Source organism: Chanodichthys erythropterus, chromosome 3 (genome assembly GCF_024489055.1).
Source record: "Chanodichthys erythropterus isolate Z2021 chromosome 3, ASM2448905v1, whole genome shotgun sequence".
Taxonomy (NCBI): domain Eukaryota; kingdom Metazoa; phylum Chordata; class Actinopteri; order Cypriniformes; family Xenocyprididae; genus Chanodichthys; species Chanodichthys erythropterus.
The window spans coordinates 41,007,696-41,035,255 of NC_090223.1; the positions used below are offsets into that span (position 1 = coordinate 41,007,696).

The 27,560-nt window shown below is 39.2% G+C and overlaps 1 protein-coding gene across 1 annotated transcript in view; it reads left to right on the top strand.

The window, feature by feature from the left end:
- The first annotated feature begins 1,511 nt into the window (after positions 1–1,511).
- si:ch211-198m17.1 (mucin-2) overlaps positions 1,512–27,560 on the top strand; it is a 28,945-nt gene continuing 2,896 nt past the window's right edge. Inside the window, exons 1-13 of the mRNA XM_067382289.1 lie at positions 1,512–1,751; positions 12,029–12,160; positions 18,841–19,929; positions 20,076–21,782; positions 21,902–22,003; positions 22,158–22,264; positions 24,796–24,854; positions 24,946–25,100; positions 25,510–25,644; positions 26,008–26,050; positions 26,263–26,300; positions 26,451–26,547; positions 26,677–26,866. Of these exons, the coding sequence (XP_067238390.1) occupies positions 1,703–1,751; positions 12,029–12,160; positions 18,841–19,929; positions 20,076–21,782; positions 21,902–22,003; positions 22,158–22,264; positions 24,796–24,854; positions 24,946–25,100; positions 25,510–25,644; positions 26,008–26,050; positions 26,263–26,300; positions 26,451–26,547; positions 26,677–26,866 (3,903 nt within the window). The 5' untranslated portion in view covers positions 1,512–1,702. The remainder of the gene's footprint in view (positions 1,752–12,028; positions 12,161–18,840; positions 19,930–20,075; positions 21,783–21,901; positions 22,004–22,157; positions 22,265–24,795; positions 24,855–24,945; positions 25,101–25,509; positions 25,645–26,007; positions 26,051–26,262; positions 26,301–26,450; positions 26,548–26,676; positions 26,867–27,560) is intronic.

The following is a 27,560-nucleotide window of genomic DNA, read 5'->3' on the forward strand; positions in this document are numbered from 1 at the left end:
TCAAAATACACTTTTAAGTGTATATTTTATAGCACTTTATCTATTTGCATCTATAGATTTCAAGTAAATATCTTTAAAGGCCGTTTTCTCAAAAGTTTTTTCTCCTGCTCTGAGTCAGAAATCTCTAATTCAGCAGAACTTATATACACCAAACCTTACAGTTTTATTCCTATCTATATTCTGAAGGCTTTTACAGAGGGATTCATTGATATATAATTTGCCTGATTTTATACAACATTTTATTCCTAAAAAATGGTGAAAATATATATTTCCTGGCTGTTGATAGTATTTTCTGATTTATGGAGTGATACACTCTAAAAAAATGCTGGGTTAAAAACAACCCAAGCTGGGTTAAATATGGACAAACCCAGCAGGTTGGGTTAAAGGGCACCTATTATGCCCTCTTTCACATGATGTAATATAAGTCTCTGGTCTGGTCAAGTTTCAGCTTAAAATACCCCACAAATGTGCCCCTATTTGGGGGTGAGCAAAAACATACCTTTTACTATATTAATATATTGCTGGTTAAAAAAATAAATCCAAAATTGGTTGAAAAAAATGGCTGGGTAAAAACAACCCAATCCCTGGTTTTGTCCATATTTAACCCAGCATTTTTAGAGTGTAATAAAGAGATATCCAAAATTCCCTCTGTAAAAATTTCTTTTAATTTAATATGTCCAAAAAATTAGATGAGAATTTTGAACCTGATGTCATCCAATATTCAGATTTTTGTTCTAGAAATGTATGCAAATTAGTGCATATTTAATTACATAACGCCTCATTTGCATATACACATAACATTTTAGAAAGTAATATGTAATCAATCAGCTGGGGTAGTATGGTGATATCTATTAGTTTTTTTTTTGTTTGTTTTTTTACCCTATTCACCTGGGGTGTCTCACCTTAAATATTAAAATAATCTTTTTTTGAAACAATGATTATGAAGACTAAAAATATGTATGCTAACTGTAATGAAAGAATGAAATCAGGTTTTAGTTGTGATTTATTTTATTTTTTTTTTTTTTTGGAAAATGTTAAAATTCAATGGTGAAAATAGTACCAAGGTGAATAAAAAAGAAAACAAAACAATAGAGTTTTCTTTCATACTGACCCTAAACCAGTCATAAGCTTAATTTCACTGTTGATTCTCTATGGAAATTAATTTAAATTTTGAGAGGTCTTTACGTGAGTCCTAAAGGATTTTCTGATCTGACTCTCATCGCTCATGTTATTGCAAATAAACTGCATATTGATGCAAACGTATAGGCTACCAAACGAATGCAAATAAAGCAGCAGCTATAAAGAGGACTGAACATTTAAAAATAGGAAGTTAACCATTGATTTTTAATAAATGACATTTTTTTAACAGACCCATGACGTTGGTTAACCCATGTGTTACGGAATCTATCCGCAGGGGAAGAAATATGCCACTCTGATTTGAAGAGTCCAGTTTCGCAATCTAGGTTGTAGCCTAAGTATCCTCCCCCTGCGGGCGTATTTAACTCGCAGGACTCTGTGAAGCCACCTGTAGCGGATCTGTGTCCTCCAACGGAAATAAACCTCCGAAAGCCACCGAGTTAACGGACATAAACCCATTGACACGGAAGACTTCTTCTAGTAAATTTGTTTTTAATATTTTTGCTTTAGCTTTTTATCTGTTGTTTTTTATTTGTATGAACGCCACTCAAGTATAGCTAGAACTATGTTACTGACGCATCGACTCTTCCTATTAATGTTCATCTCGACTTCAGGTAAGCGCGTGTGTTTTTGTGTGCTGATGGGTTTATTTTTAGATATACAATAAGTAGTCTGTTTGAAAAGAAAGACCAGGTGATGGCTATTTAATTTGGACTAACACACTGGTGTTAATTTGACTTGCTCCTTGGATATGTTTTAAGGACCATGGACAGTCTCGAGAGCTGGACAAGCTCCAAAATGTCCATTTAGTTTTATACTAATGTTGGTCTTTGTTTGTAAAAGTCAAAACTTTCGCTGGGCGCAAACGTGGGGCACGTTTGAAGATTTTGAGCACAAACGAGTCTATCCCGTTTTGAAGAAGAAAAAATGATGAAATAATAGTGTTGATACATCGACATTGAAAACTTAGGCAGCATTTATAGGCGTTCAGCGTTGTCCTTAGTTAACCCATTTAATCCTACAGGCACCATTTGCGTCATTTACGTACTTTTAAGACTCTAAAAACTATCAGCTGAATCATTTTACATTTTACAGAGTTGTCAGCTATAAATTAAAGTACAAAGTGTTTTGAATTCATGTGGACATTTTTATGGCTAATTTAAAGTCACATGATGCCACATGTTGTTCCTCTGATAAAGCTCTGTAAAACATGCAGTGATACAAACACAACTGCCACATGTGATAGATTAAATAGAGTATTGAAATTATATTATAATGCATTTTTTAAAAAAAAGATTGCTCTTTCTCATATAAAACATGATCACATGCAAATATGTCATCGGTCACAGTTGTGGTCAGTGGAAAACAGACTCATTTTGAATAAGTAACTGATTCACATTTTAAAATTGTAGGTTTCAAAGTAGAAACATTTATTGAAACAAGCAATAGTTATGATTTATTCTTGGATTATTCCCCTTTTATTCACTATCCACTATTGCCTAATAGTAAAAACCAAGTAAACTACAGGATTTTTGTATGATAGAGAATAGAACAAAAGTTTCTTTGTAATTCTATCATAAAACACATCATATTAAAAAGATCATGAGTTTATTTTATTTTCAAGTTTCTGTTTAATTTGGGCATTTTGTGTGGTGTGAGGGTTAGTCTGTGGTGAGTCACTGTATCACACACACAGTCAGACATGACTTTGAGACTCTCCAGTGTTCATTCACGCACACACACTTGGGTGTGAGTGAGCACTCGGGGGACTGGCTACGTCACATCCTTTAGTTTAGCAGCTACCGCAGAAGTAGGCTATTAAATATCATTTGTTTGGTTCAGGATATGAGCTTTTGTGTTGCAGCTCTGATTGTGACGTACTGATCACAGACTGATAAGTTTATTTCATAAATTTGACTCAAATTTCATGTTTTGAAATTTCAATCATGGCAAACTGGTCTGGAGGCCTAGTTAAACATAATAGATGCGGCATCACACGTACCTTTGCCTCAGGGCTTGTTTGTGTTTCTAATAAAGTCCTACTGTGTGTGTGTGAAGTTCTGTAATAGAAGAATAGCCTGTGGGTATGTCTTGCCTTTCTGTCTGGCACCAAGTCCAGCTGTGTCTTACAGGGGACCTGTCAAACACAGAGAGCGAGTAAAAGAGAGAATGGCAGGATGGCAGATAGATGGCAAGATGTCTTGTGTGAGGGGGAGAGAGATAGTATTTATATTTATCTCCCTTATTTCTAACCCATAATCATCATGCGTATCATATTACTGATATGCCATACATATTACTGAGGTTTACTGATGTTTTATTGAGGATGTTATATATATTATTTACAGAATTTATTAACATAATTTTACTGCACATATTACTGTCATTTGAAACATTTACCAATTTAATCATTTACTTCAAAAACGCTGATTCATTAAGGAATGGAACAAGTGACTGTATGTATGAATGAGTCATTGAATCATTCGCGAAACCGATTAGTTAATAAACACTGAATCATTAATTTCGAAAAGCAAACACCACTAAAGTGTGCTGCTAAGGTTCTGATGTGGCTTTGTTTGGGACTTTTTTGTTCATGAAAAGCAATATTGTGAATTTGTGTCTAAAATGGAAGTTATTCAAAATGAACTTCTTGTTTATTGAACTGTTGTGTAAAAGCAATGTCATATGACTGCCTCAGAAACAACATGTGTTGTTGTTAGTTTCTGAGGTGATGTTTTTTAAATGAGTAATAAGGCTCGGACAATTTCAGATCCTTAATAATCATAGGCATAAGAAAGTAGCTCTAAACAAAACGGCCTTCGGGACACTCCTTGGTTTTTCCTTGTTTATTTATTTGTTGCAATAGTACTTGCAATTGTAGCAGAATAAAATAGGCTATAAAATGTAAGTGAAAAATAGCCTATACATATATTTAAATTAAAAAATCATTATAAATGATGTTATTGGGTCTTCTGAGGTCTGATTAAATGGGGCTGGGAGGATTGTGGAATAAGGCCTTTGTTTCAGAGTGTGCTCTAATCCAGGCAAAGTGCTGTAACACTAATCTGGCCATCTGAGGGATAAAGAAGCCCTCTAATACAGCCAATATAGTTTATTAATGCTGCCTGGTTTGTAAGTTAACCATGAGCTTCATCCAAATCTACAAGGAGTTAATTGCAGATTTTAGTTTCTTTTGATAATTCTAGCTTTCAGAAATTGTTTATAACATTAATTCTTTTCGGATTAGTAATTGTAAATCTGCCCCTTTAATTGGACAGCATAGACTGACTGTGCTTTAATTGGATATGATTGAGTGTGAGTTTGTCTAGTGTGTATTTGCTCAGAAGTGCTTCTCCAGGGAACCATCTGTTACCTAAAAGCCATTTAAAGCTTTGTAAGCCCTTGTAAGAGAGAGTAAGGGAGAGTATATGGCGTTATAATGGCATGTTGTGTCTATAAATAGCAAAATCATCCAAATTTACACAAAAAGAGGATGTGTGGTTAAGATCTGTGTTTGCTTTTTGAAATGAATGATTCAGCGTTTATTAACTAATCGGTTTCGCAAATGATTCAATGATTCATTCATACATACAGTCACTTGTTCCATTCCTTAATGAATCAAATGACAGTAATATGTGCAGTAAAATTATGTTAATAAATTCTGTGAATAATATATATAACATCCTCAACAAAACATCAGTAAACCTCACAAGTTCAGCCAAAAATGAAAATTCTGTCATTAATTACTCACCCTCATGTCGTTCCACATTCATAAGACCTTCGTTCATCTTCGTTCATATTTTTGATGAAGTCTGAAAGGTTTCTGTCCCTCCATAGAGATCCAAAGCAACTACCACTTCAAGGTCCAGAAAGTAAGGAAAGACATCATTAAAGTACTCCGTGTGACTCCAGTGGCTTAAACTCAATTTTATCAAGCGACATTTACGAGAGCTTTATGATGCATGCGTTTTGTGTTCGCATGAGAGCTGACGTTGTTGCGTGAACACGCCTTGGATAATATTTTGTAAATAAAATGGTAGATTATGTTGTTTTTTTCACAAAAAAAAAGAAAATTGAGTTTAAGCCACTGGAGTCACATGGAGTACTTTAATGGTTTCTTTCCTTCCTTTCTGGACCTTGAAGTGGTAGTTGCGTTGGATCTCTATGGAGGGACAGAAACCTCTCAGACTTCATCAAAAAGATCTTAATTTGTGTTCTGAAGATGAACAAAGGTCTTATGGATGTAGAACGACACAAGGGTGAGTAATCAATGACAGAATTTTCATTTTTGGCTGAACTAACCTTTTAAGGAACAAAGAAAATGGGAACTTTATCTAAAACAAGTATTTAGGCCAAGACCTATATGTAAATCAGAACTACTCAGATTTTTTTACATATTGTAAATAAAATGATATGTGGGTGTTGTGAATGGTTGCCAGGGTTTTGCTTAATGGCTTTATGTGAATCCTAGGGTGTTGTATGTGGTTGCTTACTGGTCCAAAATAAAAAGTACATCAGTCAGGCGGCTTAGAAATGTCATATCACACCTTTTTTTCCCAACAAGCGGCAGGATTTGAGTCATCATTTATTTGATTTGATTTCATCTTTACTTCACTTCACAAATGTTTTTTAGCAGTTTTAGTGTTAATTAACAATATAAAAATACTGTCTATAGTTAAACATTACTTTGTTTTTAGCAGTTCAAGAAATCCCTTTCAGGGCACAAGAGACTTTAAATTGTTTAGACCCTTATTTTAAGCCAAACTACAGACTTAACATTGATTTTTAAGCTGACTTGAGATCTGTGATTGCTGATTGCTTTGTTCTGATTAACTTGACAGACCAGATGTGATTCTACTGTCCAAATGGCCAGGATGGCTGGTGCCAATTTTTAGTATTGGCATTAAGAAGTTTCAGTCTATGAAAGTAGTTCTAAAGCGCCAGGCAGGCAGGAACCCTAAACAGAGGTCACGTATCTCCAAATGCTACTTATATTATGAATACAGATAAGGTAGTGTGAAGGAGGAACAGAGTGAGTGTGGGAGAGCATGTCTGTGCCATAAGAGAGAAAAGAAAGATAAGATAGAGGAACAACATTGTCACAGCTGAGTATATAACAATGTAAGTGAGGAACGGTAACTAAACACTGATCGCATGCAAGTTTCTGTTTGAAAGTGCCATTTTTTTGTTCATGTCACCGTAAATATTTACAAAAGCCTCATGATATACAGCTGCCTATGACTGAAAGATGCACAATAATTTTTATATGCTAAAGATTTTTTTTGCCAGATACTTTTGATACGATTTTGATAAAAAATAAATGTTTAAATTCATTCACAAATGAAATTGCATGCATTTAAACTGTTTCCTAGCAGGTTAATGGTGTTGCCCATTGTTTCAACTTACTTTGATTACATGACACAGCTTATGCTTGAGGCGGGGTGTCGTGTCGCTATGACCTTGTGGATTTTTCTCACTACATGACATTTTTGGAGAAGTCATGTTCTTATGGCCCTCTCATAGATGCCTTCTTTACATTTCAATTAATAGCAGACAACCTTAAATCAAACTAGGTATATTAATATTATTATTATTTCATTTCTCCTGGCCTAGAGGATAACTTAAAGGGACAACAAAAAATGCTATTCTTGCTTAGATTTTTTTTTTTTGTTTGTTTTGTTTTTTTCTAGTCCAAATATCTAAAGTAAAAATGACAAGTTTCTCCTTAAAACAAGCAAAATAATCAGCCAAAGGGGTAAGCAAAATAATCTTATTTCAAACCGAAAACAAGCTAAATAATCGTCACTTTTTTTTTCTGAAAACAAGACAATAATTTTTACTTTGTAAATGACAGAATTTTTATTTTGTCTTTAAAAAAGGCACAACATATGCCACCCCCAGCCCATAAAACATGTCAAGTTGAAAATGTGTCTGAAATAGTGAGGGAAACACTGGTTGTAAAAAGTGTGTAAAACATCAGATAACATTGTGATCAGACCGACTTGCTGTTCTTCTCACACCCTTACTGTAAAAAGGGAAGGGTGCAAATGTTAAAGACATGCTTCTGCTGTACAATAAAGCATACATTTATTACCCAAAGCAGATCTATACAGGTGGAGCTGGGGAAGGTGGAGGGTTTCTGAAAGTGCGCTGCAAACTGCTGCAGCAAATGCTGACCAAGTATTTGAAGGTTGAGCAGCGAGCTGATTGGCTACTGAAACAGCAGGAAGTGATCAGCTGTGACCTATAGAGAATGATGAGACTGCAAGCAGATTGAGTTTATATATATATATAATATATATATATATATATATATATATATATAATACATCAATATATTTTAACTAACTACAGATCTGTTGTAGCTCAAACAGTACTATTGACACTGCTGAACAAAAGCATATTTGGTTCAAACTGCAAACGTTACAAATACATACAAGGATATATTACTTTAATTAAAGTACATTTAACCACTTATTGTCCAAAAACCGAAACTCAACTTACTTAACAAAAGATTTTAATTGAGCCCATGGAGTGAATGGAGGAGATGATTAAACAGAGAGAAAGGGCAATCAGTGTGCGTCAGAGAAAGTCAGACATGGTTTTTGTGTTGGGTTACAAGAATGAGAAGGTTACGTGTGTTTTAGAGAGCCAGGATGATAGATGATTGTGTGGGTGGGTGTGAGTGTGTGTTTATCTGTGGGAGGTGGAGGTGAAAGCAGTTCACAATTTTCACATTTTCCTGCTGCCTGGCATCAAGTTTGCTGCTTTGAAGTGGCGAGCAGAAGACTCCAGCCTCGGGGCATCTCAGATCTGCTTGTCAACCCGCACATTTTCTCTCTCTCTCTCACACACCCACAACCCATCTTGTTTAGTTTTTCTTGCACTGTCTGCCCCTCAGTGTGCATGTTTGGTCTAAAGAAGTAATTTTGGCTTTATATCTTACACTTATGCTTATTGCCACATAGTTCACAAATCTAGTGGGTGTGTTTCTGTGTGAGAGGGAGTGGACAAGCTCCAAGGTTCTGTGGGGATAAGCTCCAAGGTCATTTTATACCTGCCACACACACACATTAGTTCAGAAATAGAGGTCCTACTGTACATAGCAATAGTGGAATTTGGTTCGAGGACAGGGTGTTGAGACATTGGCTACTCTGGTAACAGGACAGAAGCAACTTGTCTTCCTTTGACCTGCATGAATGCTGTAGTTGAATTCTAGGGTGACCCCAATAATCGTATCCTGTGAATGCTCTCAGCAGACTAGCAGTCTTTCATTTGATGACAAACTTTAATTGACCGTAAAGCTAATGTCTTTACTGTCTTAATAATTATAAATGTTCATAATAATACCTAATTTGGTTAATTATTTGTTGATTTATTTATTTATTTATTTTAACCACTACATATGAATTGACAGTCCTATTGTTAATGAAAAGGTGATCTTTCTTTGTGATCTTTATTCAAAATGTATAACTTTCCTTTCTGCTGATGGCAGTAAGGTTAGGTTACTTTATTTATACCCGCAGATAAATTTGTTTTGCAGTAAAATGATATGATAATGGCATCCATTCTTGACAAGCACATTAACACATTAAAAAACAAACAAAAGGTTTGTATAATAACCTGATACTTGTGCTCAAGACTCCACCACTCAAGAAGTAGCATAAAATATAATTAATATAAAATATAATTTAAAATCCACTGCAAATTAACCATTTGATGTTCATTGTTATTATTTTTAAAATTTTTATAGAAACAAAACTTAACACATAATAAATAAAACATTAAAAAAACCTTTGCCGTCCAGACCACTACTACACTCAAATAAGAGATTTGTGGAAAAATATATGTAGAAAGTTCAATTAAGTTGGTAAATTCCACTAGGATCACATCTGACCTGACCTCTGCTCTGGTCAGAAGTGAAGTCTTATGTGCTCTTTGACCCAGACAGCCTCATTCCTCATTCAGACTTGGTTTTCTGGTGATGCTTTGAGCTAGAACTGGACCTTACGTAACCCACTCATCTCTTTTGTGTCTGGAACAGATTAGCAAGTAGTAGGCTAATCACCCTAAACCATGCCCTGCCCTTGGGAAAACACACAAGATTTATTATTAATGCTAAAATTGTTTAATAAAATAATGCAGGATTAGACAGTAATTTTTTTTGCTGTAGTGTTATTTTTATTTTTTTACTTTGCATATATATGATCGTCAAACAGATAACTTTCCTGCAAAGTTATGTCATGTAATATAATAGAATTTTTTATATATAATACTTAAATACAGTTATTTAAATAGTATGTACCTTTGTGGAATTCACTACTTGAAATATACTTCTTTTTTGGGAGTATTGGTAATGTTTTCACTTTTTGTCCTCACAATGATAAACTATGAAGACAAGCAGATGTTTCTGATTTGAGCATAGTGCCTCTGAGTCTGCTGGATCTTTACTTTTAAAGAAGCCCCTTAAATCCTCAGGAAATGCAGATTCTAGAACTGCCTATATGAATGTCTATCAACATATTTCTTTGTTAGCTAAAAACCTGCATCCTTTGAGATATGACCCACTGATGCAGGGAAACATTAAGCCTGATTTTCCTTTAAAAAGCTGGGAGACATTCAAAGAAATATATATATATATATGTATGTAAGAATACTTTGTTTCAATCTAATTGATTTCACATGAGTTCACATCAGTATTTGAGTAAATGTAATTAGTTACTGTACTTAAGTTAGTTACTGTACTTAATCTTTTTGGCTACTTTGTAGTTGTACTGAGTATCAAAGATATTGGCAACTTTTACTCTCTACTTGACTACATTTTTGAGGAAGTAAATGTACTTTTTACTCCACTACATTTGTGATGGGTAATGCAATTACAAATTACATTTTTCATGGCACACAACTTTTTCTGCAGCAGTTTGTTTCTGCTATAAAAAAGCGATATCGCCATCTAAGGGCATTGAAGGTACTATATCCTTGTGCATTTTGCCTTTACTCACCCTAACATGTCAACAAGGCTACTTTACGTGAATGTGAGTGCATTAGCAGGTAGTTGCTGATCACGTGTGTTTGATTTTTGAGATGAGGAAATTACTGCAGCCGGTGATGAGGCTCAAACCAGCACATACCATAGACTTTGACTATTTAAATTTACTTAACATTGTTGTGTTTATCCACTATAGTGACAAGATCTTTTTGAAGGATATCGGTTTACTTATGACCTTTCTGTGCACTTGAGATTAACAGAGACTTGAGAGTTTGTAGACGTTTAAGAGGCTGTTGTGTCGACCTTGATTTATTGCAACAATGAGGTGTTCAGTTTTATTTTGATTTTAGAAAATAAACTTGATTTCTCATCTTACAAATCAACTGTTTCTTATATTCACTAGCATGTCTCTCAGGTGTTGAGGACTAGTGCATCTCTGAGCCTACATTCAGCATGAGTAAAATACTTAAGTACTGTTAAAATCAGATACTCTTAGACTTTTACTCAAGTTGTATTGGAATTGGTTACTTGTAACTATAATGGAGTCATTTTCGATGTAAGGTATCAGTACTTTTACTCAAGTGTGGTTTTCAGGTACTCTTTACTCCTCTGCACAACTTGTGCTCATAAATGAGAATTCTGCTTACATTCGCAAGACATTCATGAATTATAAGGTTGACATGGTTCTTTTAAACAAGTCGTGATAGCCTATTTTTGATCTATTTTATTGACATGTTCTTCTCCACTAAGCGTGAATAAATGTGACTTTATTGCTGGGTAAACTGTGATCTATCTGTGAGTGTGTAGGTGAGTGGAAAAGTTAATAAATAAACAGGCAGTTATGCAAATAGCCTGATAGTTCTTAATTTTTGTAACTCTTTTCTTTATTTGGATTTCTGGCTTACTTTCAAAAGCAAACAATAAAAGCAATAATAGAAATAAGACTCTCTCTCTCTCTCTCTCTCTCTCTCTCTCTCTCTCTCTCTCTCTCTTGATTGATTGATATTCAATATTGATTGATTTTAATTATTATAAATTTATGGATGATCTTGTTACCTTTGAAGGTATTTGGTGTTGCAATGAAGCTTTGTGCTGTGTTTTTGAAGGAGATTTGTGTTTTATTCACTTTTTATAATATTGTAAATTAATTGGTTTGTGTTTCATTTTTGTAATAAAGGATTGTTAAAATTCAAATTCTCTCTCTCTCTCTCTCTCTCTCTCTCTCTCTCTCTCTCTCTCTCTCTCTCTCTCTCTCTCTCTCTCTCTCTCTCTCTTTGTGTGTGTTTGTATAATGACATGGGTATGGCATAGGTATTACAAGGAAAGGGTGACTTATGAGGACATTACCCCATGTCTCCATTTTTCAAAAGGCTTATAAATCAGACAGAATGAGTTTTTTTGAGAAAGTAAAAATGTGCACAGTTTCCTGTAATGGGTAGGTTTAGGAGAAGGGTTGGTGTAGGGCGTTAGAAAATACGGGTGTTTGTACAGTATAAAAACTGGGTATATTATGTTTGTACAGTATAAAAACCATTACGCCTATGGAATGTCCTCACAATTCACAAAAACAAACCTGTGTGTGTGTGTTCTGGAGTTCACATTTCCTTATTAATCTATTGTTCTTTTGTGTGTGGTTGCTAGGTACATAGCTTCAGGAGACATTCACTCTATATGACTGTTTGTTCTCGAAACTAATTATATTACTGCCAGGATGTGATGCATACTTTGTGTAATTTTGGTGTTTGACAGTAAATAGTACCTTATTGACTACTGAAATGCTATGGGTGTGCCTGACTGAATTACAAGAAAGAGTCAGGAAACCAAACTGAAATTTGTGTCCCAAGATTGTATGTATTTGTTGTATGTATCATGCCATCTGATCAATTTTGTGTGTTTTCACAGCTTTAATAGCCACAGCCAATGTGGATCCCGTAAGCATGACTACCTTCACAACGACACCAGTTTTATCTAGCACAAATTCAACCAGTGATTCCACAGCTAGACCAATCAATGATACCTCTACTGCCACTGTTGGTAAGGACACATTCAAAACATTAGCTTGTACAATCACTACAACGCAGATGAAGTCATTATATCAGACATTATTATAGCCTATATATAAAAACAGTAACACCACATCGACCTCTACTACCTCAAGAAATATCATTGCTAATATGCTGTTGCTTCAGAAGCTAAGCAGCACTAGCAATGTTTCTTCATGTGATACAATTGATCTTTCTTTTAAATGATAAAAACAATTTTGTAAATATTCTCCTTTCGTTTGCATCGGCATTGTTCAACTTCTGCTGTTGCTTGTTCAATAACCAAACCATTGTTTTTATACTGGTTTTACTGTCTGTCATTTGTTTAAAGAAGTAAGGATGGGCAACTACTAGTTATAGCCATACATAAATATTAGCACACTTTATTTGAAGAATTTGGTATAAAGACCTTTTGTCTTGACAAAATAGGTCACTGTTATTTAACTACAGCTTAATTCAGATATTTGTTGATGAATGTTTATTCTCACATGCTTATTTCTGTAATACCAAATCTGTTTCTAATATCATGCTATACACAAATGTCAGGTTGAAACTAACCCAATTTGAGTTGTTCTGGAACCAATTGATGGGTAAAAGACGGACAGTCGGTTATTTTGACCTAGCATGTTTGGTTGTTCATTTAACACAGAGTAATGGAATGATTTCTGCTAGTTCATTTATTACAGGTATTATGCTTATTTTTATATAACTTATTTTTACCTCATACATAGGTTAATATTTCCAGATTAACTTAAATCCTCTAAAGTTTTATAAAATACACTACAAAACGTCTTGGGTTACGAGTGTAACCCTTGTTCCCTGAGTAAGGGAACGAGACGCTACTTCAGTGACGTCAGTGACGTGATGGGAATCCTCTGCATTTTTGTGTTCGTGAAGCACTATTGTATCCAACCAATGAGAGAACGTGACGTCAGAGGCGGGCGATGTCGCGGACCGGAACCTATAAAGCATGCCCAGAAACAAAGAACGCTAGCTTCTGTGATATGTCTGAAGTAAGCGCTCCAGGCATGCTGGAGGTACGGCAACGTGACGTAGCGTCTCGTTCCCTTACTCAGGGAACAAGGGTTACACTCGTAACCCAAGACGTTCCCTTTCGTGGGAACTATCGACGCTACGTCAGTGACATGATGGGAACGCTGTCCCCACTACTCCGTGCCTCAGAGTGCCTGGCTGCTATCTTGTAACACCAAAGCACCCGGAGTTCTACTCACATTAAGATTATAAAATCTGATGAAGGTGTGCTGGGATGACCATCCAGCAACGCCACAAATATCCGCCAAGGAAACTCCTGACATGTGAGCTCTTGAAGCAGCCATACCTCTAGTTGAGTGTGCCCTAACATCCAAGGGGCATGGACGCCCCAGGGCTTTATACGACAATGAGATGGCCTCAACCACCCATTTACTCATCCTCTGCTTAGACGCTGGGCCCCCTCGACTCGGGGACCCATAACATACAAATAGTTGGTCTGATTTTCTCCACAGGGCAGCTCTGTGAACATAAGCGTCCAATGCCCTCACAGGACACAGCAGATTAAGTTTTTCCTGATCCGGATTAGTAAACGGAGGGGGATAAAAAGCCTCCAAAACGATAGGACCTGGGACCCTAGTGGGGACCTTAGGAATGTAACCAGGCCTTGTATGTAGAAAGGCCTTAACCATGCCTGGTGCAAACTCTAAACATGATGGTGAAACTGAAAGAGCTTGAAGGTCACCTATCCTTTTCAAGGATGAGATGGCCAGTAAAAACACAGTCTTCAATGTGAGCATTTTATCTGACACATCTTCCAAAGGTTCAAAGGGCGCCTCAGCCAACCCTTGTAACACAATGGCTAAGTCCCAGGTCAGAGATTTTGGGCGTACTGAAGGCCTCAGCCTCAGTGCGCCACGAAGGAAGCGAACAACTAAGGGGTCTCGACCTACCGAGACACCACCCATAGGAACATGATAGGCTGAAATAGCAGCCACATACACTTTTAATGTGGAGTGAGTTAAGCCTTCTGAAAGCTTTTCTTGGAGGAATTGAAGCACATAGCTGACAGATGAGTGGACCGGGTCCACCCTATGATGGCTACACCATGTAGCGAAAACCTTCCACTTATACATATAAAGCTTCCTTGTAGATGGAGCTCTGGACTGAAGGATGGTCTCCACAACCTCGGTTGGGAGACCAGATTCTATGAGCCTTGCCCCCTCAGGGGCCAGGCCCACAGTTTCCACATTTCTGGACGGGGATGTAAAATCATGCCGCCCGCTTGGGACAGGAGATCCTGTCTGACTGGAAGCTCCAGAGGAGAGCCGTGAAGAAGTGATACTAGGTCCGCAAACCATATTCTTGTTGGCCAGAAAGGAGCCACCGATATCAGGTCTACCCCTTCCTGACGGACTTTGTCCAGAACTCCCGGGAGCAGAGAGACTGGGGGAAAAGCATACAGACGTCGCCTCGGCCACGTCTGTATCATGGCATCCAACCCCAGAGGAGCTGGGTGCCTCAGAGAGTACCACAGAGGGCATTGAGTTGACTCCTCTGTGGCAAAGAGATCGACTTCTGCTCGACCGAATGTTTTCCATATGAGCTCCACTACCTCTGAGTGAAGCTTCCATTCCCCCGGACTCGCGCTCTGCCTCGACAGAGCGTCCGCCCCCATATTCAAATACCCCGGAATATACGCCGCCTTTAGTGAGAGTAATTTCCCCTGGGTCCACAGGAGGATGTGACTGTCCAGTTTGCATAGTGGCCGAGACCGCAGTCCCCCTTGGTGATTTATGTAGGAGACCACCGTAGTGTTGTCTGTCTGAACCAACACATGGTGGCCCCTCAGGTCGGGGAGGAAGTGCTTCAGAGCCTGAAACACTGCCAGCATCTCCAGCCGATTTATGTGCCAGGAGAGCTGGTGTACTTCCCAGTGACCTTGAGCTGAGCGACCACTCATGATCGCTCCTCAGCCCGTGAGGGACGCATCTGTCGTAAGCATTACGCGACGACATGAAGTTCCCAACACGGGTCCCTGGGACAGGAACCAAGGCTTTTTCCACATGACCAGAGCACGAAGGCATCGCCGCGTGACTTTGATCATGCGAAAAGGATTTCCCCTCGGAGAAAACCCCTTGGTCCTGAGCCACCACTGTAAGGGTCTCATGTGTAGAAGGCCAAAAGTAACAACGTTGGACGCAGCTGCCATCAGACCCAACAGTCTCTGAAACTGTTTTACAGTGAGTGACCGGCCTAACTTCACCCCATTCATGGCCCCGAGAATGGAAGTCACACGAGCGGGAGTCAATTGCGCCCGCATCGTGATGGAATCCCAGATTACCCCAAGATAGTTGGCAACCTGACTCGGAACCAGCACACTTTTCTTGGCGTTGAGCCTCAGCCCAAGCTTCTTCATGTGCGACAACACAACATCTCGATGTTGAGCTGGCAGACGTTCTGTTTGAGCTAAAATCAACCAATCGTCGATATAGTTCAGCACGCGGATGCCCTGGAGTCTCAGCGGAGCCAAGGCTGCATCCACGCACTTCGTGAACGTGCGGGGTGATAGTGATAGGCCGAAGGGAAGAACCCTGTATTGGTATGCTTCGCCCCCGAAAGCAAACCTGAGGAACTTCCTGTGAGAAGGATGGATGGAAATGTGAAAATATGCGTCCTTTAGATCTATCGCCACAAACCAGTCCTCGGATCTGATCTGTGGAATAATCTGTTTGAGTGTAAGCATCTTGAACTTCAACTTCTTTACAGATCGATTTAGTATACGAAGATCTATGATCGGACGCAACCCCCATCCTTCTTTGGAACAATGAAGTAGCGGCTGTAAAAGCCCGACATTTTGCTGGGAGAGGGAACCCGTTCTATAGCCCCTTTTTGCAAAAGCGTCGTAACCTCCTGTTCCATTACCAGAGACTGCTCTGGAGCTACCACTGTGTGAATCACTCCACTGAACCTGGGCGGACGAGAACCGAACTGAATTCTGTAACCCTGTTCTACCATGAGCAGCACCCATTTCGAAATATTCGGAAGAAGTTTCCATTCCCCCAAAAATTCTACTAAGGGAACCAGCCTCTCGAGACTGGTCTCTGGTGTTTTTTGAGCACTTGGCTCGTTTATCTGGCACGGCGCACCGGCAGATAAGCGAATCATGTGCTGGCCGACCCTCCTCGAAGGATCGACGGGGACTGCTGCGCCCTGTCGCACACTGGGTGGCAGGGTTGGCAGAACAGCCCCCTGAGGGCACCGATGGGGAACGATAGATGTTAATCGTCGAACCCCTTCGGAGGGGACTGCCCTCAGAAACCCTGACCCATGACCGTCAGGATTTCTTTTGGGAAGCCTTCCGGGAAATAATGACGGTCCTCAGATCCGCCCTACCCCCAGAAGGCTTCTGCTGTACAGCGCGCACCGGTCCCCAAGCTTTCCGTGGGGGAGCACGGGCGGCCACACTAGCTTTCTGCTGGGACCTGTATCCCGAGGAGCAGGCTATCGGCTGAGGCTGCTCCCGCCCAGCAGCCTCAGGGGGATGAGATTTCCGGGGAAGGAATCTTTGGAACGCCGCTTTCTGTTTTTTCGCCTCCTCGAACCTGTCGACGACAGTAGCAACTGCGTCACCGAACAGGCCCTCGGAGGAAAGCGGCGCATCCATAAGGATATGTTTGTCCTTATCCTTAATATCTGCAAGATTGAGCCACAGATGTCTCTCCGTGGCCACCAGGGCTGCCATAGAACGGCCTACTGACTTGGCCGTCTCCTTGGTGGCACGGAGAGCTAAATCTGCGGCTTTTCTCAACTCTTGAATTGTTTCAAAAGTAGCTTCCCCAGTCTCCTCAATCTCCCCCAGCAGATCAGCTTGGTATGCCTGCAGTATGGACATTGTGTGCAGACATGCCGCAGCCTGACCCGCTGCCGAATAAGCCTTGCCCACCAGACTCAATGTTTGTTTTAGTAGTTTGGTGGGCAACGTCGGGGATTTCAGGGACGATGCAGACTCGGGCAAGAGATAGCTCGCAAGCGTCTCCTCAACCCGAGGCATCGCCCCATAACCGTGTTGCTTCAGCCCCGTGATATTACTGTACATTGTCGTTTGTGGGCTGAAGACACTGTACTGCACGGGTCTATTCCATGACCTCAACACCTCGGTGTGGAGGTCGGGAAAGAACGGCAGTCCCCGACGCTGGGGTAGTGACCTAGCTGGGAGGAAGCGTTCATCTAACTTGCTTTTTATTTTTTGAACGCTCTCCTCCGCGGGCCAGCTTATTTTCAGTTTTTCTACTGCCCGGGTCACTACCTCCATAAGCTCCTCATGGGCTGGAGATGAGGATGACGGTCCCTCATCACCACCCTCGACACCTTCAACATCAACCTCCTCGGAGGAAGATATATTCAGTGCCGGTGCCTCCCTTTGCGGGGAAGAAACCGCAGTGCGTGCTTCCACCACCAAAGGAGAGACACTAGATCTAGCAGGTAAGGGAAGCGATAAGGCAGAGCCCATCTCTCCCCCCTCTGCTAGATCCATTTGTGAACCCCACGAGTGCAGCCTTCGCTGTGCCTCGGCAGCAGCGGGACCAGACCCGCGGGGAACACTCGCCGCGGCACCCTCCTCAAAGAGCGCCCGGCGTGAGCGCAGCGCCCTGAGAGTGAGCCGCTCACAGTGCACACAGACAGCCCCCTCAAGAGCTGCCTGTGCGTGCTCAACTCCCAGGCATTTCACACACATCTCGTGTGTATCTCCCTCCACGATGAATCGCGGGCAAGGAGGTGCACACTTAGTGAAACGCTGGCTTTTCTCCGTCATTTTATATATATATATATATATATATATATATATATATATATATATGTATATATATATATATGTATGTCTTTTATGTGTCTTGTTAGAAACTCTTGTCCTCAGACAAAGAGATCACTTTCTGGCGAGATGGTAGACAGACAACAGTAAATAAGACAGACAAGATACAAATAGCGCTTACTGAAGACAACAGAAGCTAGCGTTCTTTGTTTCTGGGCATGCTTTATAGGTTCCGGTCCGCGATGTTGCCCGCCTCTGATGTCACGTTCTCTCATTGGTTGGATACAATAGTGCTTCACGAACACAAAAATGCAGAGGATTCCCATCACGTCACTGACGTAGCGTCGATAGTTCCCACGAAAGGGAACCACTGTTTTAACATAATATGTCCTATATGTTGGGTGAATACAGTTATAAATACAGCATACTTTACAGTTTTAATCATTTATACAATATTACCTTTAATAGTAAAGAGTTCTGAGAACATATTTTAACATCCAATGTAATTAGATTCAGTAAATTTAGAAATAAAATAAGTTGAATTTTATTCAAGGTATAAGGTGACCCCATCAAATGAAACCCATGCTGACAGATTAAAGAGTCATAACAACAAGAAATTACCTACTTTTACTCTGAGGTGGAAACACGTTTCTATACTAATGTTTTTCAACACAGCTGAAATAACCCCTAAAAGGGGTTCAGAAATATGAGACACATAATAACTGCCAAAATATTAGCAGGGAAAACGTTTCTTGGGTCACAGTGTGTACAGCTGTAAAGCTTCAGGTGTCACTGATTTAAGTTGAGATTAGATTTCTAAAACTTTATGCAATAATTTTTTTTGTGATTGTGTTTTTCGCCAACAACAGCAGTAACAAGCATTCCATCTGGGAATACGACGACGACATTCCCAAACAATGCCACAACTCCACTGTTGTCAACGCATGGTGGCAATGTAACATCTCCACCTTTATCTACTCAAGGCATCGTGACAAACTCATCCACATCTGCACCAGTAAATGCTACAAGTTCATCAGTGAATACATCAGGAAATACCACAACTTCACCTGCACTTGTAACTACAGCAGCCAACACCACAAGTCCACTTGTACCTACAACGGGGAATGCTACAAGCCATCCTGTAACTGCATCAGGCAACAACACCACTACTTCTTTACCTGATCCAGGCAACACCACAACTACTTCTTTACCTGATCCAGGCAACATCACAACTACTACTTTACCTGATCCAGGCAACAACACAACTACTCCTTTACCTGATCCAGGCAACAACACAACTACTCCTTTACCTGATCCAGGCAACAACACAACTACTCCTTTACCTGATCCAGGCAACAACACAACTACTCCTTTACCTGATCCAGGCAACAACACAACTACTCCTTTACCTGATCCAGGCAACAACACAACTACTCCTTTACCTGATCCAGGCAACAACACAACTACTCCTTTACCTGATCCAGGCAACAACACAACTACTCCTTTACCTGATCCAGGCAACAACACAACTACTCCTTTACCTGATCCAGGCAACAACACAACTACTCCTTTACCTGATCCAGGCAACAGCACAGCTTCACCAATTACAACACCAAGCAATGTCACAATTACAGCACAAACTACATCAGGTAATGCTACAACAGCAAACGCTACCACACCACACACCACTACACAAGTAAATGTTACCACTCCACCCATGACTACACCAGAGAACAATGCAACAGTAAACATTACCACCACACCCATGACTACATCAGGGAATAATGCAACAGTAAATGCTACAACACCACCACTAACTACACCAGAGAACAATGCAACAGTAAATGCTACCACACCACCCATGACTACACCAGAGAACAATGCAACAGTAAATGCTACAACACCACCCATGACTACACCAGGGAACAATGTCACAATTACAGCACAAACTACATCAGGTAATGCTACAACAGCAAATGCTACCACACCACACACCACTACACAACAGTAAATGTTACCACTCCACCCATGACTACACCAGAGAACAATGCAACAGTAAACATTACCACCACACCCATGACTACATCAGGGAATAATGCAACAGTAAATGCTACAACACCACCACTAACTACACCAGAGAACAATGCAACAGTAAATGCTACCACACCACCCATGACTACACCAGAGAACAATGCAACAGTAAATGCTACAACACCACCCATGACTACACCAGGGAACAATGCAACAGTAAATGCTACAACACCACTTATGACTACACCAGGTAGCAATGCAACAGTAAACATTACCACCACACCCATGACTACACCAGGGAATAATGCATCAGTAAATTCTACAACACCACCCATGACTACACCAGGGAACAATGCAACAGTAAATGCTACAACACCACTTATGACTACACCAGGTAGCAATGCAACAGTAAACATTACCACCACACCCATGACTACACCAGGGAATAATGCAACAGTAAATTCTACAACACCACCCATGACTACACCAGGTAGCAATGCAACAGTAAATGCTACAACACCACCCATGACTACACCAGGTAGCAATGCAACAGTAAACATTACCACCACACCCATGACTACATCAGGGAACAATGCGACAGTAAATTCTACAACACCACCCATGACTACACCAGGTAGCAATGCAACAGTAAATGCTACAACACCACCCATGACTACACCAGGTAGCAATGCAACAGTAAACATTACCACCACACCCATGACTACACCAGGGAATAATGCAACAGTAAACATTACCACACCACTCATGACTACATCAGGGAACAATGCAACAGTAAATGCTACAACACCACCCATGACTACACCAGGTAGCAATGCAACAGTGAACATTACCACCACACCCATGACTACACCAGGTAGCAATGCAACAGTAAACATTACCACCACACCCATGACTACACCAGGGAACAATGCGACAGTAAATGCTACAACACCACCCATGACTACACCAGGTAGCAATGCAACAGTAAATGCTACAACACCACCCATGACTACACCAGGTAGCAATGCAACAGTAAACATTACCACTTCACCCATGACTACACCAGGGAACAATGCAACAGTAAATGCTACAACACCACCCATGACTACACCAGAGAACAATGCAACCGTAAACATTACCACCACACCCATGACTACACCAGGTAGCAATGCAACAGTAAACATTACCACTCCACCCATAACTACACCAGGGAATAATGCAACCGGAAACATTACCACACCACCAATGACTACACCAGGGAATAATGCAACAGTAAATACTACAACACCACCCATGACTACACCAGGGAATAATGCAACAGTAAATACTACAACACCACCCATAACTACACCAGGTAGCAATGCAACAGTAAACATTACCACCACACCCATGACTACACCGGGGAACAATGCAACAGTAAATGCTACAACACAACCCATGACTACACCATTAAATGCTACTACACCACCCACAACTACACCAGAAAACAATGCAACAGTAAATGCTACTACACCAGCCATGACTACACCAGGGAACAATGCAACAGAAAACATCACCACATCACCCATGACTACAGCAGTAAACGCTACTACACCACCCATAACTACACCAGGCAACACTACCACACCACCCATAACTACACCAGGAAACACTACAACAGGGAATGCTACCACACCACCTCAATCTACAACAGGAAATGTTACCACACCACCCATTACCAACTCAACGAATGGACCCATCGTACCTACTACTAACCCAACTAACCCCACAACCACACCAGGTGTGTTTGAATGAATGTGTTGTGTGAATTGCAGTGTAATGTTCATGCATTGTAAATCTTCACAAATGCCTAATACTTTCTCCCATTCTCCCTTTAACTCACTCCGTTTGTTCTTTTAGCTACCTGTCCTTCCGTGCCCTGCCCACCACTCAGTGTCTGTGTGAACTCCATCTGTCAGTGTCTGACAGGAACTATTCCTTCAAATAATACCTGTGTGGAAAGTAAGTTTCTATCTGATGCCAAGACTCTGTCAATGACTGTCAATCACTTCTTTCTTTTAGTTTGTATAATTACACTTTGTGTAATACTTTGTAGTGAAAACAACAAGATAGACAGTGCAAGACCTTTAACACCCCCATTCTGTCTTATTCCCAGCTAAAACCTTCCCTAGTTCACTAAGGGTGAACCGCACATTTGTAAATGCTATGAATGATCCCCTATCACCTGCATTCCAGATTGCATCTAATGAAATCCTAATTGCGGTATGTCACAAATTTACATTACAATCTGGTGTTTTAGCTTTAACATTTCAGTTAATATTTGCAAAGATGTAGTTCTACACACTGAAACTGTGTAATTTATGAAGTCTGGCTGTATAACTGTTAAGAAGGCATGGAATAAAATTGTTCATCTAATAACTTTGCAAAATAAATATATTAATACAAATTTGGATAGAGTTTGATCATAAATGTAGTGTATTTGATTTCATGTATCATATAGAATTACAGTGCATCCGGAATGTATTCACAGCACTTAATTTTTTCCACATTTTGGTATGTTACAGTACAGCCTCATTCCAAAAAGGATTACATTTTTTCCCCCTCAAAATTCTACAAACAATACCCCATAATGACAGGGTGAAAGGTTTGTTTGAAAACTTTGCAAATTTATTACAAAAAAATATAAATAAAAAAAAAAAAAAATATATATATATATATATAAATATATATATATATATATATATATATATATATATATATATATACAAAGACATGTACATAAGTATTCACAGCCTTTGCTCAATACTTTGTGGAAGCACCTTTGGCACCAATTACAGCCTCAAGTCTTTTTGAGTAAAATGCTACAAGCTTGGCACACCTATTTTTGGACCTCTCAAGCTCCATCAGGTCGGATGGGCAGCGTTGCTGCACAGCCATTTTCAGATCTCTCCAGAGATGTTCAATTGGGTTCAAGTCTGGGCTCTGGCTGGACCACTCAAGGATATTCACAGAGTTGTACCACAGCCACTCCTTATCTTGGCTGTGTGTTTAGGGTTGTTGTCCTGTTGGATGATGAACCTTCGCCCCAGTCTGAGGTCCAGAGCGCTCTGGAGCTGGTTTTCATCAAAGATATCTCTGTACATTGCTGCATTCATCTTTCCCTCTATCCTGACTAATCTCCCAGTTCCTGCCGCTGAAAAACATCCCCACTACATGATGTTGCCACCACCATGCTTCACTGTAGGGATGGTATTGGCCAGGTGATGAGTGGTGCCTGGTTTCCTCCAGACATGACGCTTGTTATTCAGGCCAAAAAGTTCAATCTTTGTTGATCTCATGGTCTGAGAGCCCTTCAGGTGCCATTTGGCAAACTCCAGGCGGGCTGTCATGTGCTTTTACTGAGGAGTGGCTTCTGTCTGGTCACTCTACCATACAGGCTTGATTGGTTGAGTGCTGCAGAGATGGTTGTTCTTCTGGAAGGTTCTCCTCTCTCCACAGAGAAACACTGGAGCTCTGTCAGAGTGACCATCAGGTTCTTGGTCACCTCCCTGACTAAGGCCCTCTCCCTCGATCGCTCAGTTTGGCTGGGCGGCCCACTCTAGGCAGAGTCCTGGTGTATCCAAACTTCTTCCATTTACGGATGATGGAGGCCACTGTGCTCATTGGGACCTTCAATGCTACAGAAATTTTTCTGTACCATTCCCCAGATCTGTGCCTCTATACAATCCTGTCTCAGAGGTCTACAGACAATTCCTTGGACTTCATGACATCTGACATGCACTGTTAACTGTGGGACCTTATATAGACAGGTGTGTGCCTTACCAAATCATGTCCAATCAACTGAATTTACCACAGGTGGACTTCATTCAAGTTGTAGAAACATCTCAAGGATGATCAGTGGAAACAGGAAGCACCTGAGCTCAATTTCGAGTGCCATGGTAAAGGCTGTGAATACCTATGTACGTGTGATTTATTTTTTTATTTTTTAAAGCCAATAAAGTTAATGTTTTTGTCCTGAGAGAGCTATTCAGTCCATTATAAATTCTGATTTTGGCTGCCTCTGGAATGGATCAAACCATAGATATTAGCCTGATAATCTGATAAGTTCAAGTAAATACGCTGGAAATTCACGCTCATTCAAGGATGTGCATTTATTTCATGTAGCCACAACACAAACAACAAATCGTCACTGCAGCAACAGTAGACTCTCCGAGCTGGCGTGAATGGAGGCAGGGCTAATTTGCATATTCATTGATCCATGTATATTAAATGAGGCAAAGTTGTAGAGTTACATTCAAGCTATTTTAAGGCATGAAAAAAAAAAATTCACTTGATTTTTTTTTTTTTTTTTTTAATATGTCATTTTGGTGATCAAAGATGATTTTTAAGGGATAAAATAATTGACTACAGGGGGACTTTAATAAATTTGCAAAGGTTTCAAACTTCTTTCACATTGTCATTATGGGATATTGTTTGTATAATTTTGAGGAAAAAAAAAATTTAATCCCCTTAGAAATAATGCTGTAATATAACAAAATGTGGAAAAATTGAAGCGCTGTGAATACTTTCCGGATACACTGTATACATACATATTATAGAATTGATCATATTTTAAGCTATATTATATAAGATTAAATATTGCTACATATTGCTTTGGCAGTATAGACTGTTTAATAATCATGCAAATAAACAAACTTGTATATAAATAACAACTGCCAAAGTAAATATCCTGGCTCAATATCCTTCAGTCTTAGTGAGTCTAAATCATTACCCATTCTTCCCTTTCACCATAGGTAAATCAAGTTCTGCTTAACCAGCCAAACTACATTAACAGCACAGTCCTTAGGTTGACGTAAGTCGCCCTTCCAAACAGTTTTTAACCACAGCTCTTACACATTTGTATCATATTTGTCAATTACTAATCTTTGTGTAAATGTTTCCAGGCCTGGCAGTATAGTGGCTTCAGTAAACAGTTATTTTCAGCCTTACTCTCCAGTCACACAGGAATCGGTTGCATCAGCCATAAATACTGCTATAAAAAATGCAACAAACTGTGGAACGGCAGACTGTGGCATTCTTTCTGGTGCTCAATATACTGGTGCGTATCTTGAAAAGATTCAGTTTTGCTGTATGTGAAACAAGAGTGTTTAAATTTCCATAATGAATTATATTATATAAAATCATTCTTTATAAAAAATATATTCTTTACATCTACATTACATTAATTCTAAACACATTAATTCATGTTTAGGCAACAAATTTGTATGTCAATACAATAGTATTTTTTTAATGATAATTTCCACAAAGATATAGCTTAACATGTAGCTTTTTATGTATGTATTACAGTATTCATATTAAATGGAACTACATTAAATTACATGAGACTGTGAACTATTTATACTTTAAAAATCCATTTCTTTTATACTTTTATTTATACTTTTCTTTTATCTCTCTAAACAACTACCCACTACTATACTCTCTTTCTCTCTCACTGTCTCTCTTGTTAGTAAGCAATCTGTGCGAACGAGATCCTGCTCCTTGTGATGCTGACACTACAGTGTGTGAGACCAAAGATGGGATCGCTGTTTGTACCTGCAAACCTGGCCATGTACCCAGCCCTTACCAGACCAGAAGCTGTAGAGGTGAGTTTGTGTCTTTTATGTGTGCTTGTGTGTCACCGATGATTATGATATGCACACACACATAGCCCCCACCCCCCCAACAACACACACATACACTCGCATAGGCTATGTGTATGTGTGTTTGCATATCATAATCATCTGTGACCTTTGAGTTGAAGTGGATTTATCTATGGTTACAGACAAATGAATACTGATCTGGTGAGATCAGGGTTCAGAATGTACTGTATACTCACCAAAAATAATAAAGAAATTAAAAAAGCCACTTTTTTGGGAGAATTACTACATAATATAAAAAAGAATAGTCTTATTGTAATGTCATTTTCATAAACAAAACCAACTATTTGCTTTCTATTCTTTTCACAGTTTGCCTAAGTGGCTACAAAGCACAGGGAAATGTTTGTGTTCAGTGAGTACCATTTCATTTCTTTGCATTTCAGTATGAGAGTGTATGTATTAAAAACAATCATCTCCTAAACAACTGACTGTTTCTTTTCAATGGTCAGTGTATTTGTAATAGAAACTGCTGCCCCCTTGTGTCATGGCAAAATTGCGACAGTCACATGTCTGTGGCTGGGTTTCAATGTTTATTTTCTCTCTTTTTTTTTTTTTTTTTTACAGATGTTCATTTGGCTATTCTGGTTTCAACTGTGATGACTGTAAGATATAATATTATGACAATTTTTTTTTTTTTTTTTTTGTATTTTTAATTTACACCATTCATTACATCTGCTTGTTTATTTTATACTTTGCTAAATTATAGATTTTGTGTGTATATTTGTGCCTAATGAGTTTGTCTCTCTGCGTAGCCTCTTTGTTGGCTCTAGTGGTGGTGGCGTGTGTGTTAGGGGGACTGCTGCTCATTGTGATTCTGGCTGTTCTCATCTATATCTGTGTGACTCATAGGTGAGTGTTTATGAGAGGTCAGGTTGGCATGCATTTGAATCTCTCTTCTGTGTCTTTTATGCTTGGGTATGGATGTACTGTACATTCCCCACTTGTTGACAATTTGTGTGTGTATTACTTATTTTGCAGCAGAAGGAAGTCAAACGACAATCATTTCAACAGCCCGTATCCTACTGAGGAATTCCGGGGCACGTGGCCCTCTCAGGACATCAGCCATATTCCTCGTGTCACTCTCACATCTACTTCCAGCAATGATGTCTTTGGCAACAATCTGGAGATGGTTGAAGGGCCAGGCAAAAAAGGCCACAGTAATGGAATGGTGAGTACCTCCTTCCAGTCAAAACTTCACAAATATGTTGAGAACTTATTAAACACACTGGTTCACAGAGCCGTTACACTGATCTTTAACTTACAGTGGGTTTTGTTCTGATTCAAAGACAAGCTTGTGTGGACATTTTAAATAAAATAATAAATCATTGTAAAATAAAATCTAGTAAACAATTGAATTTTTGTATTATTTTTGTATTTTTATACATATACACTACTGTTCAAATGTTTGGGGTCAGGTTTCCACATAAATATTAAGCAGCACAACTGTTTTCAACATCGCAGATTAATAATAACGTTTCTTAAGCAACAAATCAGCATATTCTTATGATTTCTGAAGGATCGTGTGACACTGAAGACTGGAGTATTGATGCTGAAAATTCAGCTTTGCCATCACAGGACATATCACACACACACACACACACACACATATATATATATATATATATATATATATATATATATATATATATATATATATATATATATATATATATATATATATATATATATATATAATATATATATATAGGTAAAATATATAAATGTGTGTGTGTATTTATATATACATAATAAATATACACAATATACACACATGTATTATGTAATAACAATATTACTGTTTTTACTGCATTTTTGAATAAATAAATGTAGCCTTGGTGAGCATAAGAGACTTCTTTAAAAAA